General features: G+C 39.0%; 1 protein-coding gene and 1 long non-coding RNA gene across 3 annotated transcripts in view; one reads left to right on the top strand and one right to left on the bottom strand.

The window, feature by feature from the left end:
- gria1a (glutamate receptor, ionotropic, AMPA 1a) overlaps window positions 1–7,952 on the bottom strand; it is a 66,871-nt gene extending 58,919 nt beyond the window's left edge. For both annotated transcript variants that reach the window (XM_056769002.1, XM_056769004.1), the window contains exons 1-3: window positions 7,874–7,952; window positions 6,787–7,080; window positions 6,491–6,625 (exon numbers count right to left, since the gene is read on the bottom strand). In XM_056769002.1, coding sequence (XP_056624980.1) covers window positions 6,491–6,625; window positions 6,787–6,868 — 217 coding nt within the window. In that variant the 5' untranslated portion in view covers window positions 6,869–7,080; window positions 7,874–7,952. The remainder of the gene's footprint in view (window positions 1–6,490; window positions 6,626–6,786; window positions 7,081–7,873) is intronic.
- LOC130437613 (uncharacterized) overlaps window positions 1–21,139 on the top strand; it is a 46,891-nt gene that overhangs the window by 25,223 nt on the left and 529 nt on the right. The gene's annotated exons all lie outside the window — the stretch shown is intronic.

Genomic DNA, 21,139 nt, shown 5'->3' with positions numbered 1-21,139 from the left:
TGAAAAAATGTTCCTTTTTCTATTACCCAAACACAACAAATAGCCAGATTACCGCATCTCATCATGTTTGCCACAGTAAAAGCTCATAACATATGGACAGTTTAAGCTCCTGTGTGATGTTTGTGTCACTTTATGAAACAACTAAATTGTCCTGCCCGGTGGCTGACATTAAGAGTTACCGCTGTGGCCGTAAAGCATTATTTAAAAGCTGCACAAACACATTTTGAAGCGCTGAATTTCTGAGCTGTCTGTAACAGCTTTCACCTTGCTGGTCTATGAATCAAACTTTGTCCAGTACATAACCGTTTAGATTTAGCTGTGTTTAATACGGTGTGACAGCACCTCGAGCCACGCCGCTCGCTGTGTCTGATTGCCTTTAATGTTAATGATATACAGAGCTATGGGTACTTGATACTGAAGGCCATAAATATCTCTCACTGCAGTAGCTGAGATCCAGTGATGGGTGGGCAGAGACCCGCAGGTGCACGCATTGCTGCTATGCCCAAATGAGGGTCCAATCCTCCTGAATGAGTCATTCTCCCAACCTGAGCGTAAGAGAGCAGAATGGATAAATATAGAAGAATAAAAACCACCTCAATGGCCCATGCGAACACACAACTGTGTGCTCACACCTGCACTTATCCAACCACCCGCATCAACACACACAGACAAACTTAAACCCATTCACGTGTGTGGTTAGAGAACAAAATAATTTTTATCATGTCATTTCAAACCTGTATGACTTTCTAGAACACAGAAGAAGATATCACAATCAGAAAGTGCTTTATTGCCAAGTATGTTTGCACATACAAGGAATTCAGTACACAACACTACACATGTTGACATATGTTGAAGAATGTTGGTAACCAAACAATGCTGGACCCCATTGACGTCCATTGTATAGACACTAGACCACTGAGACATTGAAAATATATTCTTTTGTGTTTCCCATACCAAAGAGTCTAGGCCAACTAAAAGGTGACCCAGAAAACGTGATGCTCTGGTAATAGTGTATAGGGACTGAACTAGGAGGTCACACTTCAAAACAGTGCTAATAGTGCTGTGAGGTTGTCGCCGCTGAGCTTGGTGTGTGTCCTCAGCTAGACAGAGAAAGGACAAAGCCTCGTCCTCAGACAGACATCAGTAACCCACATATTTTGCTTAACTTATATTGCTAAGGACGATAAAAGCAGATGTAAGCTGTACCGGGAAACAGCCGGTTCCTTTCATTCGTTCTCGTTCTTTGATTCAATAGTGTATCGAAATTATGGCGACTTAATGCCTAATTAAGCTGGTAATTGAGAACCTCAGACCCTGTCCACTCCATTCACAAGCCATCTGAGGAAACAGCATGTGCATGCACCCTGTTGTCTACCTAGAATGTGAAACCCTCCCCCTCTCTTTTACACAAACAGATGATTAGAGATGGAAATTGACATTTAAAGATACTTAAGAGTCAGATTTCACATAACATTTTTTTTGTGTCTTTAATGAATATGTTGAATATGTTGTCTTTTTATTATCTTTGTGCTTCATCATACAATTTACAGCAAATTAATACTCAGCCAACAGTCAAATCAAATGTACCTGAAATGTCATGAAAATCATTAATTCCTAGTATTTTTCACACCTTAGACGTTTATAAGAACTGTATCTCCTTAAAGTGATAATGAAAATTCTGTCAACATTTATTCACCATCTTGTCATTTTAAACATGAGTTTCATTCTTCTGCAGAACACAAAAGGAGATATTTTGAAGAATGTTAATATCCGACGGCGGTACCCGACCGTTTTTAAGATATCTTCTTTGGTGTTCTGCAGAAGAAAGAAGGTCGTACAAGTTTGAAATGACAAGATGCCGATTAAATGATGACAGAACTTTCATTTTTGGGTGAACTGTTCCTTTATTATAGTTCATGACTACAGTATGTCTCTAGATGCAGGAAGGTCTACGGGGATTTGAATAAAAAAACCTCCTCAAACTCTCTATGGTGATGTCGGCCACGAAAGCCGCATGTGTCCTCATTAAGACAGGAAGCTCAGTCTATATTGGGCATACGCCAAATGAAACATAACTGGACTCTTTCCACAGTTTACCATGGTATTATATGATGTACATTTCATACTGTATTTCAATGATACCGATCCTTGTACTTGTCATTTTCACTGCAACAAAAAAAATCCCTAAGCGTGTTTGCACCTTAACATTCTTTGTTCTAGTTTCACGAAAACCGACTGTAACACAGTTGTCATGTTTTTGAGATCGAACAGACGAGAGTAGATGAGACGCCGTCTTTGTCTCTCATTAACGTAAAGTACTGTGCGAGATGAGAGAGTCTCTGTTCGTCTCTCAGACTGAACATGACAGCTTCTCTCCTATCCTACATTCAGCAGAAGTACAGCCCTCACTGGATCCTTCCTCTCAACGCGTAACAACACCACCAGCTACAACGCACCAGAAATCCAAACCCACCTTTGACAAGCCACCATATCCAACGATTAGACTGTGCAGCGATTTAGAGCTAACATTGGATGTTACAGACCGGGTCTGTGTTTTTTATGGACGAGGTCATACATTAGACCGTGGCGCGAACATCTTTGTTGATTATAATGTGTCAGGTGTTGACATGATGTAATTCTAGGTTGTTAATGGTTGCTAGGCAACTAACGTGCATATATTCAATATGACATATAACCGTTTAACATACAACATCTGCAACGTAGACAGGACCTCCTGAAACGTTAACCGAACATCTCCGCTTTAGGCAACCCCATTCTGATCATCAGCTTCTTGTTACGATTACTGCGTGGAGACCCTCACTAAAACAAGCCGCTCTGGGCGAAGTGTAAAGCCGTGAAAGCCGAGGGGTTATCCCTTCCCCCTCAGTCTCCTGTTTCACAATAATACAACGCCACAAAGCCAACTCCCCCCACACACAATCCAAACACTACCGGCGTGATGCCTGTACGCATTTCAATGTGACTGCGAGATGTGCAGGAAGACATGGTGCAGAGGGTTATTATTTCCTTCTCGGTGCGAAGCTCTGAAAGACATCTCAGGCTTATGACAGAAACGGCTGCTGTTTTCCAAGAGACTCTCTAATGCGTGTTTACAGCTTTTCTCCCAAAAGCAAAATCAGATGCGAAGGTGAAAACCACATATTGTAAAACACCTAATAAAGGAGACGATGGGATATGCGTGACTCTTCAGCACAAGCACAGTTATAAAAACAGACGTTTCATTTATTAAACCATATTATGAAACTTTACTCTGTGTACATCACTGTGAATACACTTTATTTATTTTTTCTTAAGATTTACAGTATGTGTGCTGATCTTCTCCTGGCCTGGAAGGTGTCTTGCTAGGGGATATGAAAACACACTCTCCTCTAGATCTTTAAGTAGGCTCTTGAGTTTTTCCACGAAGGAATTGGTGAGCATCTCATATTGATTGTGGAGCCTTTGCATGGGGTCCAGCTATTGATCAGCTCTAATTCTGCTCAGGGATCAAATAAAGGAATTCACCATTAGCTGCGAGGACTTCAAATGTCAGCGAGATGGTTGGGGGTCACTGAATAAATTGCAGTCCTGCATACAAGCCCTTCATACGGGCATTCTTTTGAAATTGAAAATGTGTAAATTCCTGAAAAGACAGAGAGAAAGAAAACGCAAGATATGTTGGTATTATTTCTTACATTATGACGCATTTATTGTTTACCATTACCAAACTGACTTTTAACAGAATTCGTATTACTACAAATACAGTTACAAACACTAACGCATCAATTCAATGAAACATGGCTTTGGAATATCAATAGACTTATTGGGGCGTATCCAGAAAACAATTGTGCCACTTAATTGTTTGCTTTGCAAACCTGCATTTTCACTCACTAGCCTCCTAGAGTCCATCTTAACCAGGTTTCCATGTGCAGTTTTAGAGCCACGGCAGGTGTATTACATGTCTATTCTTTTTAATTATGAATTCTTTATAAACCATCCTTCCTTTAGAATACTATAGAACCCCTAGAATCCTACAGAATCCAAAATATTCAAAAAAAATAATATCTGCATTGATAAACCTTCCTCTATGTCTGTCTACTGTAAACGTGGAATAAAGTGAATTTTCTTTACAAGATATGTTTGTGTGCATTTATTTTAGCATGTCAGTAGTTATTCATCAAACGATGAAAAAAAGAGTGTCATAATCAGACACATATGCAGACGTGCAATGTAGACGGGCACACATTCTGCATTATAAATAGCTAAATCTGCTGGATTCCAGTGGTGGAGAGATTCTGTACAGTCCCAGTAAACTAAATCTCAATGTAGCAACAGCCACCTAGCAAAACTGGCTTGAAAGGTGGAAATGTTGCATGCAAATTTACTTCAGTAAAGGTTTTTGATGTATTTGAGGAGTTATCGGACATGTATATTTTGTTAGTAAATACAAAACAATGTCAAAATATAAATTGCTTTCATGTGTCTCAGTGGTAAAAGAATGGCGCTAGAAACACCAAGGTCATGGGTTCGATCCCAGGGGATTACAAGTAGTCAAAAACAAATGTATAGTACAATGCAATGTAAGTTGCTTTGGATAAAAGCATCTGCCAAATGCATAAATGTAAAATACATGTCAAAATCATCTAAGGTACCAGCAGGTGCAATTTATTCTTAGTAAATTTCTGATTGTTTTGTATAATTGTCAACAACAGCACCACATGCAATATGCCTTTGTATTCCAATTTTTACAAAAAATCCTTTGCTAGGTGACGCCAATTCTTATTTATTTAACCTTTGCCCCAGAATACGAGTCCACATCCCCCACTGGTATACCCTAGCAGGTGCTGATGGGAATGATTTGCTTTAAGGATTGAGCCCACACAGAGGGGACACATAAGTTTCCTCAGGCGTCTCTGGACGCACATTCAGTTTCTGGCACAAGAGGCCATTCAGCATTAGACAGAGTCAGGGCCCTCACAGCGCTCCTCTCACAGCTCACTGCGCAAGGTCCACCCATTCACCACACAACAAATCAGGAGGGAAGAGCAATACAAGGGACTTTCAATTATCCAGGACACTCTGCTGCCATATTTAAATATGACTGAGCTTCACAATGGGTCACTGAATAAGAAATTTCTTATCTATAGAAAAATATCTATAGAAAGTGCCTTCGTGGCATAATGAGCATGTTGAGTTTCCAACTGAGAGAACACCAGAAGATTCAATAGAGAAACTAATAGCGTGCAGTCACTTCTCTCCAAAGTCCCACAGCACTATCAGAATCAGTAGATGTGATTTAATTATACTATTGGGAGACCTCCAATTTAATGTTTGGATTTGCACCATAATATCCATTTATAAGGCCATTATTCAATTGTTTTCATTTTGTTAGACTGATCTGCCTCAGGGCGGGAGAGAGGGTACAGCGTGATGCACTGATGGTCCTGACAAACAACCCCGGAATGTTTGAGATAGATGAAAGTGGGTCTATGCATAGCTCAAAATTTGCAGCGAAAGTAATGTTTGGATTTAATGTGCATTCATTTGATGTGCTCTCAGTGGTATTAAAAAACATGCCACAGTACTGAAAGAGCCTGTTGTTTATGCCCAAGAGTCTAGTTGGTATCAAACTGTATTAAAAAACTGAAACATTCCTTGATGCATACATTGTTACCAAGTCAAAATACAAATAAACTGAGAAAAAGTGAAACAAAGGCGAGAGAATTCACATTCTAAACAAAAATAAATACCCTTTCCGCGTGACAATCTTGTAAGACCTGTACATTATTATAAACAATACTAAAATGTCCCACTCCGTGTCATTCAGGTTTCGAGTCTGTGTTCTTTCTAATTGAAACATGCTGCCAGACGCTTTGCGCTTCCAGCCTGCGCGCTCAAGTCATTGTTTTTTCAGAATAAAACACAAATGTCTCGCATAAAACACAAATGTATCACCTGTGCACCAAAATCGAAAATACGAAAATCTCGCCGACAATTTCGGTATTAATTAATAACAAAGAACATTGTGATGATAGTGGTACGGAACCGGTTCATGAATAGCGCGCATTCATTGTGACAGAAAACTGAGAGCAACTGTAAACAATACTGTGAAACACATTTCACTGAAATAAAACGACGTACGAGATGAAGTTGATAGTGAGGTTATGTCCCTCACATCAGCGACATTCATGAATATACCTCGCGTAACGCGCGCGTCGAGATTTAGATCTGAGGAGGATGCTGTTTTTAATGGTTAGATTAACAAAGATTCGCCTGATATACCTTTCCTTCGGTGAAACATTTCACTAACTAACTTAATGTAAGCCCATTGGTCGTTTAATATAAAACAAGAGACACTTCAGTTCAACATAGATCAAATAGATTTTCCAGCCGAGGTATGCGCAACAGGGAGAAACTTTCACATCTAGACTTTTTACTCGTTTTCCTTATATGAAAGCAACAGCGATCAAGAGAATCGGATTGTACTCACAAGCATAAGTCATGGAGAAGCTATTCCCCAGTTTGACCATATCCACTTGAGGAACCAGTTTAGGGATATCCTGGTGATGCGAGAGCGCAAACCGAAACACCTCATATTCGTGCGATTCGGTTGGGAATAACCCTCCTGTGGGAAAAGAAAACCCCCACAATCCATTAATGATTTCACTTGTTTTCTAGTAAAACAAGTAAAAATCTATAAAAAGACAATTATTCAGAAAGCTGGATCGCCACTCTTTCTCCCTAACGCACCATCGTGATCTTCCTTTACTTTAGTCATTCACTCACCTATGTTGATATTACTTGGGAAACTGGAAGCAAAGCACAATCCCAGAAAACTGGTGCAGAGCAGTGTGAGGCTTCGCTGCATATTTCCTTTTGCATTAGCGAAGAACAAGAAAACCGAATCCCAAGCATGGGTATGCGCTAGTTTATAATGTCTTCGTTCTTCTGTTGGATGATCTCACACTATCGGTATATCGGCGAGTGAGCGGTGTGGATTACAGGTGCGCGTCTCAGCGCGTACTGTCCTCGCGCGCGCTGCGTGCTTGTGTGTGGCGTTCTGCGCGAGCTCCGCTTCCTCTACGATCCGTGTGCGCGCGAGGGGGAGAGATGGACTCCATTAGAACACTCAGCATACAGTAACAACGTGCTCGTGTCACCGTGTGCACTTTCCAGTTGTATTGTTTCATGATATAACAGTGCGCAATAGATAAAAACCGTAGTAATAATTCTAGAAATTAAACGGTGTAATAACTTGCCTTATGAAAAATCATACGTCAGGAACTTCTTTGAGTTGACTATAACAGAGGGACCTGTATATACTGTATATCATTAAAATATATTTTTAGCAAAAAATAACATTTAGGCTACAAACCTGTTTTAAAGCATGTATTAAAATCTAAATCATATGCTCAGAAAATAGCCTTATTTGGCAAACTATTATGTGCTTCATCAGAATACAGGTCATAACTTTTAGTTTAAGACCAAGAAGAAACAACCATATTTCCATTGTTTACTATGAATGGGTTTATTATCGACAAATTCCGATGTCAAAACCTGAACATACCGCAATAAATCTGGAAAAACAATAGCCTACACTAGGAGTCCCTTTTAATAGTACATGATGTCTCTGCTTCAGTTGACAAAAATATTCAAACTAGGATTTCAAATTGTGTTAGTCTGTCAGATTTCATGTGAAAGCGAAATTATCTTTTAAGATGTTGCAAGGCAATCTCTAGCACTTAGAGCTACACAGCCAGCTTCACAGACACTTTGAGCTGGAGAAAGCAATGACAAGATTAGCGCTCTCGGCAGATTCAGAACAACAGTGGGTTATTTATATCCACTACACTTTTGGTGTGATGAAGATTACCTGCTTCTGCTGGAAACAACATGCCAGTCACTGTCAGAAGGAGTCATTGAAGTGCTGGTGTTTGAGAATTACTGCATGCCATGAATCTGGTTCATAATTGAAATATGAAATATCTGATTCATTAATAAGTAAAATGGCTATATGCATTCCATTATAGAATTATGCTTAACACTTTGTCTCAATATTGTGTTTGTAATGATAATAAACTAAACTTTTGACTTTCTTACTGATAAGCTGCAGTGAATGACAAAATCCTTTTTTGCAGCAAACCATAGGAATAATTTGACATGGCTCAGTACATCTCTCATTTGTGAAAACATCGTAAAGTCTCTTTGGGAAGTTCCATACTTGTTTATAAAAAGTTTAAGTAAATTTAACACAATTAGGATTAAGTATAAACTCATTTATCAGACCCAGGCAATTTCTCTCCACTGGATAATGGGAAAATTGCTTTTTTTGCATTTTCTCCTCAAACACAGGACCCTATTAGCATATTTTCACTGACAGTAACATTTAGGCGATTAAATGGGTGCGGAAACAAGAGCGTTTTTCTCCGGTCTTTAATTTAACAAGCACGGTTCACGGATTATACAATGATAGATATCTACTGGCGTTGGCACCTTTGTGAGTACAGAAATGTGGCGAGACCGTCCACAGCGCAGCAAAAAATTAAAGGGAATGTTGGAGAACCTACCATCATCTACAAAGTGTGAATGAGAGGGATCATTTATTATGAACTGAGTTCGAGAGGAAAGCCCACATATAAATGAGTCGAGATGAAACATATGGGCTGCAATCAGCCCCGCGAGCTTCTTACCATGAAGCTGAATTACTCATTTGAAAGTGAGAAGGTGAGATGGCCTTTCTCATTAAGCCTGTATCATATTCAACCCAAATGACCTCTATTAGACATCAAGGCAAAAGGAGCAATGAGTTGCACGCATTACGTAAGATGTTTTGATTATTGCGCACACTGCTAGTTCTCTGTAAATAGTGTCCTGTGCACTTTTCACCATTGCCCACACCATTAACCATTCACGTTAAAGTGTGTGCTGTCAAAGACCTCAAACCTTTCATTCCAGCAATATGTTTCTTCCATATGCATCAGGCAGGATACTGATCAAATATCTTCCTCCGGTCTGTTATACTACATTCAGTTTCACGGGAATTTGAGCGAATAAGCAGCATGTTACTAATCACATAATACCTCCCAGGTGGCCAGTCATATTTACAGCAGTTAAACTCAATGTGGCTCAGGAGTGTTTATTTGTGAATATACAGTAAGTACAGTACCAGAAAAACAGAAAGTTCATAATTGACTGCTTGAAGCTTTCCAGCTATGCCTTACTAGTTCAACTTGAAGAGTAGGTCAACTTTCTAATTAGCACATTTGGTTATTTCAGTTACAATCGTATAATACTGAAGGGAACTTCGAATCAAAAAAAGGTCTTACCTCCTCTGCCATGACATGTACTTAAATTCACTGTCCACTGACTCCAGTGTGAAAGAACTAGGATGACCAACACAAAGCCTTCATGCAATATAAATGCAACAAAGTGGTTTGAAATAGAGATGCACCGATATATTGGCTAGTAACCGTATCGGTCGATGAAAGCAATTTTTCACAACCGATAGTTAAGAAACAGTCAAAGATCAGGGCCGATTAACCTGATTATAGCCTGAAATGCAATGAATTTTTGCTCTGTATATTAAGAAACATCGGCAGTTTGATATTCAATAGTATTATTCATTATATGAATTAACGACATTGAGAAAGTTACAAAAATATTAATTTAATCTTCAGAAGCGTCAGCAGAGGTGGGCAGAGCAGCTAAAAAAAGTAACTAGAAAAAATGTTACTCAAGTAAAGTCACTATTTTAATGACTTGAGTAAAAGTAAAAAGGTGCAATGACAAAATTACTCAAGTAGCTAGTAACTTAGTTACGCATCTGATTATATAGGCCTACTATTCATAAAAAATGTTTTAACACCAATATTTAAATATTACATTTTAATCAATATATTTAATTATCATAAGCAGATATCTTTGCAATATACACACAGCGACTATACAAGAATAGACAATACACAGAAGAGACAAGAATCTCTATACATTTCATCTCGATGTCCATGTAGTTTACATAACTTATTTAGAATAATAGACCATGTCAATCCAGAGTGAACCTGCAGAGTTTTACGTTTAAGTGCATTTATCTTAACTCAAAGCATTTCCTAAGATGATCTAGAACATTTGCAGTGCTCACTTAAATGAAAAAAAAAAAGGACAAAGCTCATGTTTTCTCGTGCTGTGTCACGTGTGTGTTGTGAAAAGCTCTTACTTGTAAACAAATAGTAAACAGTGAACCACACGCCCATCAACATGTTTTCTTCCTTCTGTACTTTAAATGTAGATTTCTGCAAGATCACGTCTCTGTGTCTGACAGGTAACGCGCATGTTGCTGTGTCTGACGAACTATCTAAAAGCGAATGCTCAACTAGACCTGCCCGAAACACCTCTTGTGACCACACCCCCACAAATCTATCTCAGTTTGTAGTATGATTTGACTAAGACCGCCCAAATGTATACCCAAGTAAGGTGGGCGTACCTGTCAGTACAATTGCTTTGGAACCTGATGTTCCAAATATGGACAGAGGCGTTACATTTCCGTCACACGCTTACAGTCTTCCGCCAATCGCTACGCACTGGTTAACTGGCAAATCATAGGACACCACGCTTTCAGAGCGATGAGCTTTGTAGTAAATCTGCGCTTTTCAGAGAGGCGGGGCAAAAAGGGAGATACAAACATGCATGGTATGTGGAAATTCAGCGTTTTTGAACATTAAATCATTGCATTACATCTAAAACAAATGGTAATATTTGTTTTAGCCATGTCGTATGACCCCTTTTTACAAACGTGGACTTACATCTTGATGCTAAAGATCAATATGAACCATGCCTAACTTGAACCCAGTGTTTTAATTGTGATTATTGATGTGCAATCCATTTGTCTATTCTATGTGATTGATTGGTCCTTTGTGTTTTCAAGGAAGAGAGAGGACTCTAATGTATTTCAGTAACATGTAGAGATACGCTGTATACCAAACGCTTTTGCATTCAGTCCTAATATATTTAAATCTTTTCTTCTAATCTTGAAAAAAGTTTAACAATTTTATTCGGTTATTAATGTCTTGTTGGTCATTTTTGTTCAAACGTTTGTTTAATGTTTAATAAACTAAAATAAGTTTTTCTTGACCACAACTGGTTACATCTTCCGAAGTGGTCCATAGCAAGGTTAGATGAATTATGATAATGGTGTTTTGACTGTATCACATGCGTGCTACAGTTGTAAATGTATTCATCACACAAACGAAGTGATCTGTTTGTAAGAATATGCGGCATATATATCAAAACACTGTCCAGTGTTATCATATTTGTTTAACTGAAATCAACTGCTTTCATGCATTTAATTAAAATTACACAATAAAGAACTAACATTAACACCAACAGATACAAAAGCAGACAACAAGCGAGTAAAGCTACGTGCGCTTGGTATTTTTAAAGGCCTAAATCCTTCATCTCTCTCTCTCTTTCCATACTCCCAGTTTAATTGTCTTTCCATTTCACTGCCTGCCACTGGATGTATGCCTTTCAGAATGATACAACGGTAATACTGATTGATGGAGTCGATGCCTCGCCAGGTTCCAGAACATCGAGCACCCCGCACAAAGACATGACAAATTTCTGGGAACAAATTATAATCGCTCAACTCATGATAAATTCCTTAAGGGAAAACAGAAATACTGTGAATGCTTATGAACTTTGCTTGCCACACGGCCATTCATTCGGCTCATGATGGAAACAAAGTGCAGGAGAAAATAAAGACAAGGTACAGGGGAGGAAACTCTTTATGAAGGATTGTCAACATTGCTTTGAAAATGAGTTGGAGAGATAATTTACCGACCGTGGTATTGAACTGGGGTGGATACAGTATACTAATCTCTATATCTCTATACCTCTTACTGTTGTGCCACTAAAATCCAGTGAAACGGTTACGTAACACGAACGCTCTTCCTCACTAACAGAAGGAGCAGGAAACAATGACATGAATGTGATCTGATATGGAGATGAGTGGGTTAAAGGAAGACAGTGAGACACGCCGGGGATGCATCAGTCCAAATGTGACCAGCAGACAAGCATTAAAAATCAATCAAAAAAATTAACGGCTGACAGTAATAGCTGGGTTTTGTTAAATGGGATTGGACTTGGTTGGAAGGCAGTCACAAGATTATAATGAGTGCCAGTCAACACAACTGCCAATCACTCGCGATGGCTGTCACCGGTGTTGACCTCAGAGAGCAAAGGGATGAGGACATAATTGATGGAACCTAAATCAGCAGACAAGTACTGGACACCTGTGGCATTTCAATGTAAAAATTACATTAATGAAAGAAAGCTTGTAGTGGAGTGGTGCCACATGCCATACGTATGATTGCCACAGTCCCCAATGAGTTAGAAGTAATTCAAGATGGCTTTGTTTGGGTTTCAGAAAACAGCAGACACTCTGGAGACAAAACATGCCATACAATATTATCCGATAGTTAACAATAGCACATTTCTGCTTTGACATAAACCTAATGATTAATAGAATGTTCTTAAACATTTACCAACAATTTAACATTTCATTTGTTCCTTAGGTAAAATTGCTTTATAAATGTAATTGTTCTGTGAAACACAAAAGAAGATATTTTGAAGATTGTAGGAAAGCAAACAGTTCTAGAGCACTTTTGACTACCATTGTACATTTTCCTACTATGGTAGTCAATGGCGCCCCAGAACTGTTTGGTTACAAGTATTCTTCCAAATATTTTTCTCAGTTCAGTAGAAAAAAATTGTTTTACAACATAGCATCCGGTTCATTCAACCACTTTCATTATCCCTACTACTGACCCAGAAAGAAATAGCATCACTTAAACCCTGACTGTGATATAGGCCTAAGAGTCTCCGTGGCAACAGAGAATGCCGGCAGGCCATAAGAGGTACACTCTCTCTTAGCGTTGATGGATTTTCGTATTGTGTGCTGTTAATGCTGTGCTAGCACCACCGCGGCTACCTGAGCTGACAGTTCGCGTTGTGGAGGTGTTGGGACCTTGTATATTTATCCAGGGAAATCACTGACTGAGAAATCAATTAGTGCCTGTCTGTGCGAGTGTCTCACGCCTGCCACGGCCAGCAGGACGCTTCCTGTTCATTAAATCAGTTCTTCTAATGATCTCGATCGTTCGCCTGTCTGATGCAATCGCCTCATCGCCGTTCGAAGAGTGAGTGACAGGATGAAAGAATGAGGGAAATGATAGGGCATGATAGAAAGGCCACCACGACTGATCTGTTGGTTGGAGATTTTCTGCCCTGCCATCACAATGCAACAGTGATATCTATCTGTGCAAACCCACATTTAAATGTGAAATTTTTGGGAACACCAAACAGATATCACTGAAATGAGCATCTAAAATGGATAATGGTTAGCAGCTGTCGACATCAAGAGTGAAGTGGGCATCACGTTTTATCACATTATTTTAGCCAATTTGAAACACTCTCTTTTTCTGAATGGATGGGGCGGCTATATTCAGCAGCTTTGCCTGTCAGGCGTTCGCCAAATGGCTGAAATCCCTTACAGCGCTTTAAAGTATAGTTGCTGTGTAGGTGTTTTCCGGGAACCTAGATTATGTAGGTGTGTGCTGGAATTACCCACGAAATTTCCTGAAGTGGTTTATTTTCCTCCCCCCTGAGACCCTAAAGATGCCTGGCACATTTCATAATGTATCCAAACCGAGATAGTGTTTCTTAAATATGGTGTGAACCTCTAAACAGGGTTTTCTCCGATCACAAACACCCCCCATTAAGATAATTATATCATACAAAAAAGAAACAATGCCAAAGCGTGTGCAAAGCAAATCGCTAGCATTAAAACAAAAGCATCTTTATCAGCATGGATCCATTCAGTACTCCTCACATCCTGAAACAGGAGTATGGCCTACATTCTTTATGAGGTTGGGATGTAAAAAACGAGTCACCGGAGGGTCCTGAAATAGTTTGCAGCGTACTTTACAGCACATTTTAGCTCAGAATTTATTATGATAATTAACCATGAACATGGACGTACAGTATATAGAAGGGATACAAATCTTTGGTTTGTTTGGTAGTTGAGTGTATAATGTGAGTTACAATATACCTACAGTATGTACATTTTCTGGCTTAATGCGCAGAAAGAACAACCAGGGAAAATCTAATTATTACATTTACCTCTTTCTCACCAAAATTATCAGCATGATAAAAGAATGTTCTTTGTTTTGAGTCTTTTCCTTATAATAAGACTTTTATGTCGTAGAAAACGCTTAATTTGAGATTATTCATCGAATCGCTTGTTTTTTTGACAGCAGCTAGCGTTTATTACACGTAATGTTTGAAAGAAATGGGGTTTTCCTCCATTTTTTTTGCTCTTTTAAGCCATTTTAAGCTATTCCTTATAATGGACTTCTATGGAGGAGAAAATGCTGAATTGACATGAAGGGGTTAACTAGTTGAAATAATTAACTAATAAAGTCAGTTAACAAAACACACAAAAATCACCCAACGGGTCACAAAATGAAACAAACCCTGAATGAACTTTAAATGAGTGAGTGAGCCGAGCACTCAAATTGGTTAAATCAAAACTTTGTGTTCTCGACCTTCGTGACACCTGAAATGTCAACCAAGAATTTGTTCACTCGTGATTGAAAAATAAGACTATTAATAGAACAGTTGAAAAACAGTTATATCAAAACCTGCTTGAGCTTTATTATTACACCGTGTGCACACCAGATGCGACGCGACACAATAAAAGACAATAGAACGTATTAGAACCCATACAATTTTGTCCACACTGGATGTGGCGCGATGCGACGACACAATCCCATTAGGAACAAGCTGTTTTCATGACCTGTCGGCTGTGTCCAGTGTTATAGTCGGTTTTGGTAAAGCATTCTACTACCCATGAAAATATTGTGTTTCTCTCATCATTTACTCACCCTCAAGTTGTTCCACACATGAACAGATTTCTTTGATCTTTTGAACACAAAGAAAGATTTTGGAAGAATGTTAGCGGCTGAGATTCTGGGACGTCATTGACTACCATTGTAAAAATAATTATAGTATAATTTGTTTTGTTCTGTTATACACAAAATAAGATATTTTGAAGAATGTAGCAAACAGTTCTATGGCACCTTTGACTATCATTTAAATTTTTCCTACTATGGTAGTCAATGATGTCCCAGAAATATCAGTTGCCAACTTTTTTTCAAAAATCTTTGTTGTGTTCAAAAGAATAAAGAAGTCTGTACAGGTTGGGAACAACTTTGAGTAATTTATGTCAGAATTTTGATTTGTGGAAATTGATGTGAAATTGTTTTTATTCATAACCCTTAAACTAAAACTTTGATGCAACTTGATATTTATAAATGACATGTTAATTTAAACATACAAAATATTATTGGTAACTTGTTGGAAGAGAATTTTCTTCCTCATTTCAGAAATCTAACAAACCGCCAATAACCTGAATTACAGCAAATTCAGCATGAACATTTTAAAATGCCTTTCTGACAGCCAGTGAACTATAGTACGCTGGGAGCATTCGAAAGTTGGCTTTGAAAATTTCTCATCCTTTAAGTGTGCCATATACTCTGTAACAGCTTTAAAACAAGAGCGCTGTGTCTGTGTATTGCCAAAGGTCAACATTAAAAAAAAACATTCTCCTCTCCTCACAGGCCTACTGTATCATGGTTCAAACATTACAACAAAATAGACATTTCCCCAGGCTCAAAACATCTTTTATGACCTGCATAGTTTGTGTCAGTGAACCTATTACCCGACAACGCATCCGTGTTCCGTACAGCATAAAACGCAATGCTGTCAGTGGCGTTGATGGAGAGCGACCTGCACAGCTTTGTCAACACGGCAGACAGCAAGTGTATGAATGAATGAGAGGAAGCGGCCACCCCAGAGGAGTGTCAAAAGAGAGAGTCGTCAGTGTGTCACTCCTCAGAGAGAGCAAAACATGCATTTCTGGCACACGCTCAGATCACTGCAGAATAAATACTGTAAGAAAGAAAGAACTCCCCTCGTTGTACACATATCATTGACCTGAGAGTGTGTCACCAGCCATCTATTCAAATTACAGTGTGTGACTGCTCTATACTGATAACAGAATAAAAAAGAACAAGAATCTATTGTAGTCGGTCTCCCAGCCTGCAAGCTAGGGTTGTTTCCTCATCTGTAAATAAAAAAATATAACAGTCTGAAAAACAAATAAACTCGTCTAAAACCATTAAACAGACCAGAGGAACTGAACAATGGAAAATGGTTTCTGCTGGTTTTCAAGACTTTTCCTTTTTCTAAATTAAATTACATTTCATTATGTGGATATCTTGTTTGAGGGAGGCACGGTGGCTTAGTGGTTAGCACGTTCGCCTCACACCTCTAGAGTTGGGGGTTCGATTCCCGCTTCCGACCTGTGTGTGTGGAGTTTGCATGTTCTCCCCGTGCCTCGGGGGTTTCCTCCGGGTACTCCGGTTTCCTCCCCTGGTCCAAAGACATGCATGGTAGGTTGATTGGCATCTCTGGAAAAATTGTCCTGTAGGGTGTGAGTGTGTGAGTGAATGAGTGAGTGTGTGTGCCCTGCGATGGGTTGGCACTCCATCCAGGGTGTATCCTGCCTTGATGCCCGATGACTCCTGAGATAGGCGCAGGCTCCCCGTGACCCGAGGTAGTTCGGATAAGCGGTAGAAAATGGATGGATGGATGGATGGATATCTTGTTTGCCCATCTGTAAGTTTCTGTAAGTTTTGTATTTTATGATTAAACATGGTTTCATTGAACACACGCGCCTGGCCCGAAGGTAACTTCCGATCTGTGTCTGGTTATAACAATTTATTTTATATGTAATTTATATATCATATCGATTTTATTGTAAAATACTTGTTTGAATTAAATTAAAACTACTCAACAGTTATTGATTCTTTGTGGAGGTCTACCGGAAGTTACATTTGGGTCTTTTGGCCTGTTGAATCTGTCTATAAATAGGCCTAATTTTTTATAATTAATATTTTATAAATAAATTGCATTGCAAGCTAATGCTAAAACACAACGCAGTGCAAAATTTAGGTAACAATTATACAGATAATTCCTTCCATAGTAAAACTAAATATTAAAGTAATTCATGACCGAATTTACATTTTTGGGGGAAGTATCCCTTTAAGTGTGAAGATAACAATTGCTATGAAAGCTATATTTTAAGCAGAGCAGAGCATCTGGTTTCCTACTATTTGCCCTTATTTTGTTTCACCAAATGTCTGACAATGTTTGTCCAGTTATAAAATTATGTCTGGGTTATACTATTTATAACATGTTTTGGGGTTGTATGTGTACGGCATCAAAAAACATTTTCTCCTGGCTCCAGCATTGTAGTAAGCAAATGCCATCCGCAGCGTTTCACAGCTGACAAAAAAGAAACATGCGTCTGTCTCCCCACAGATTAACCCATCTCTCTCCTACGATAGTCATCCATAAAATCATACTGCTTTCTTCTTTCTTCTGCCTTTTAAGTTAAGCGGGTTGTGCTGCCCAGGCCTGGATGAGAGTGGAGATGCAACTATGGTGCGGAAAGAGTCCCATTCAAAAGGCTTTTCTGTCTCAACTGTCAGCAGAGGGTAAAGGCAGCTGTCGGACTGGGGAAACAAACCCCTCTTAGTTTATCCCAAAAATATGGCATTCCGTCATAAAGTAACAAGCTAGTCCCACCGGGGGGCTCTAGTCTTTTGTTGCTGGCCCAATTAGTGAGGTTCCCGGGAGTTCTTGCTCCCAGGTGACCAGAGGAGTAAAAAAATCTTGCCTCTGATGACCTGGGGCCGGTTGCTTAGACTAGTCTTACAAGTTAGTCACCAAATTATTTTCTTCAAAACTGGTCATTACTCAGTCAAGTTGGGTAAATAAAAAGGTATGGTCTTATTGAAATATGAAAAGTAATTCTGTGAGAATAGCTGTTAAGACACAGTCTTAACTTAGCAGCTATGTTTTTTCAACTGGCCCCTGGTTATGGCTGAGCTCGATCTTAGTACCTAGTTTCCGGACATTAGGAGAGGAAGACACAAAGCAGGGCCGTGGGAGTAGCCGAGAAGCGGAGACTGCTGATGCCACTTCAATTGGGATTGAAAACGTTAATAAATGTCAGGAACCCTTTGAAGACTGTCTTCAGCATATGCAGACAAAGAAAAAGAAAGGAATAGTAGAAGTAAGGCATTTGAATCAAACTTGATAAAATGAACCTAAAAATGTGTTCATACTGCATTGTTAGATGAAATCAATCCTTTTGAGGTTCAAGGTTTTTATTTGTCAATGCCACCATATGTTCAGACATACAGAGGAACCGTTCTCTTCTCTCTTGTCAAGTGTTTAGCAGGGAGTGCAATGTAAAACAGAGTGCACGGCTGTCTTCAAAAAAAGTGCTTTTTTATTAATAATAATTAATAATTGATAATTTGCATTCGTTTATATATCAGCTAGCCTTTTAAAATTAGATTCAAACATGAGGGTTGAGACGTTTAAAAATGCATAGATCTTTTTTAATTCTATGCCGTACAGTGATTTTTAAAATGCTGATTATGCACAGATTTCTTCTGCAATTCTACTGAAGTTATTTTTCTCATTTGTCAACATACCGTCAACACCATCGCCTCTACTCACTCTTCATGTTGTAGGTTATGGTCTTTACTTGAAGAGGCTCCTCTGTGTTTCCAGCTTATGGAGAGCCTACTAATTGCTACAAAATAAATTCATCCTTTGATCAGGCGAAGACTGAAAACACAGAACAATGCTGTGATCTGTCAGAGCTTTGCCTTCACGTGCTGCCGTTTGCCCTCCTTGAGACTGAGAGGAGAGAAACATTCAACTAACGCCAAAAGACAAGCACTGGAAGATATTGATCGTTTTTGACTCAAAACATCTATGCAGCACAATATAGCCTACCCACAAATTCCTACTGACAATTTTCTAACTTTATTCACCATGGGACTGTTCAAACTGAAGTCAAGTTGTGCAGTTTTACAAAAAGACTATTCAGACACGGGCAGAATGTTTGAGAGATGGGAGGAAAAAGGAGATGCATGCTCTTTGCGTCTCAATGGAGACATGTTTTGACTAACCTTTCATGCTTACACAATCGCTCATTCACAATCGTTCATTCATCCTGTAGAGAGATAATCTGGATTTTGTTGACACAGGCATGGTACTCGATCTAATGGAGTTGGACCTGTAAATCAGCAGCTTCAAGCTGTGGAAGATACACCTGACCTTCTAATGTTTGGCTAGCTTTATCCATTACTAACACGTGCATGATTTCGAAAACGTAAGTGCTTCTAGAGAAGCCTTGGGCATTTTAAACAGCTCAGTGACTTAAAAAGAACTGTCATAAGTCAAATGGTTTACTGAGTCTGGCATGGAGGGAAACTGACTCTCCTGCATAAAGCCTAGATACGAGTCACCCGGCCCCACTGAACAACCTTGGGATAAATTGAAACTCCAGCCCAGAGCCAGACCTCATCACCCAACATCGATGTCTGACCTCACGGATGCTTGTGTCTAAAGGGAATCAAATACTAGAGGAAAGCCTTACCCAGGACCAAAGCTCCAATTTATTTTGTCACTTATGTCCAAATCTGTATCATTTTTCTTCTTCTGCAGAACAAAAAAGATATTGTGGACAATGTTGGTAACCAAACAACACTGGACGCCATTGACTTCAATTGTGTTGATACAAAACCTACAGACAATTCTCAAGATATCTTCTTAGTGTTCCACAGAAGAGAATCATAATCAGGTTTTGAACGACATGAGGATATTTAAAAGATAACAGAAATTTTATTTTGGGGTAAACAAGCTAATATGAGTTTTTGATCTATCTAGTGTATTTGATGAGAACATGGAAGTTATGGATGTCCAAATGAGAAGTATCTAACTGACATGTGGGATTTGCACTAGAACGGTGTGGAACATGAGCGTCAATGCAGGATCAGACACACAAGATCGTCCCTAAAGCATTTCAGCTAGGCCCTAATAAGGCCTGAAGACATTATGCAAATAGGCGCTAATGTGCCACGCATCAGAGATGAGCGCTGCTCTCTGCCGCCCTCCCACTGATGCCACAGATACGCTGATGGGAAAACTGCAGAACGAAATCAAACGTGTGAAGCACCTGAACATTTGAGATCTTCAGGCAGAGAGTGAAAGAGAGAGGGAGCAAAGACTCTGATGGTATTTCAAGGGCCATCTGAAGCGATGGCTCTTTGTACTGTTTTTCGCACATCACATTTAATTGCTTTTATTGCTGTTGCTATGGCAACACTTTGAAGCCATTACAGATTTTTTCTGCAGCTCTCGGGGTGGAGGGGGAATGATATTATGGCATTGAGGTTAATAAACTATAAACGCCGCATGCGTATAAACATAAAGACCCTTGGATACTCAACCTTGGAGGACTCGTAAAGCAATAGAGAGAGGAAAATAAAGGTAAAAATATTTGAAAACATAAGGTGGTTTATGCAAAAAAACTCTGTGTGCTCATATGCATATTCACATTGAGAAGGGAATCACGCAGAGAGACCACTGAACTTACAGGCGTTACGAATACAAAACACTTGATGTAGATCTGGAAACTGCAAAATTGAATAAACCTCTTCGTTCATTGTTTATGCTTGGGGTCTCCAACTACTATACTGATAAATACTTAAAATTCTAAGCAAATGTCAACCTTTCCATGAAAAAAACTAGTTTTTACCAAAGGCTGTCACCATAACCAACAGCTTTGATGACAATACTTATACAAAGTCTTAAAGTTTTAAGCATGATTTTTCAAAAGTCAGGTTAGTTCCAAAACGGTCCATATCCCTCATAAGCACATGAAAATGTATATATACTAACTGTTGTTCTACTGTATAAAAGACCCATCCATTCTTCTTTTGTTGGGTATTATTGCTTCTGGTCTGTGCATTTTAATTCACAGAATTCTATTAAGTATGTGGTTTCTCAAACATGTGTGTCATTTTGAGTCACATCCATAAAGCATGTTTATTTCCCTTTTAAAATAGAATCCTTGAGCATAGACTGGTATTTTTCTTTTGTTTGAACTCTATCATCGCAGGTTTTAGAATATATAAACAGATTTTTTATATATATTGGT

The sequence above is a fragment of the Triplophysa dalaica genome, chromosome 16 (assembly GCF_015846415.1).
Source record: "Triplophysa dalaica isolate WHDGS20190420 chromosome 16, ASM1584641v1, whole genome shotgun sequence".
NCBI classification, from domain to species: Eukaryota; Metazoa; Chordata; class Actinopteri; order Cypriniformes; family Nemacheilidae; genus Triplophysa; species Triplophysa dalaica.
This window is presented reverse-complemented; position numbering and strand designations above follow the sequence as displayed.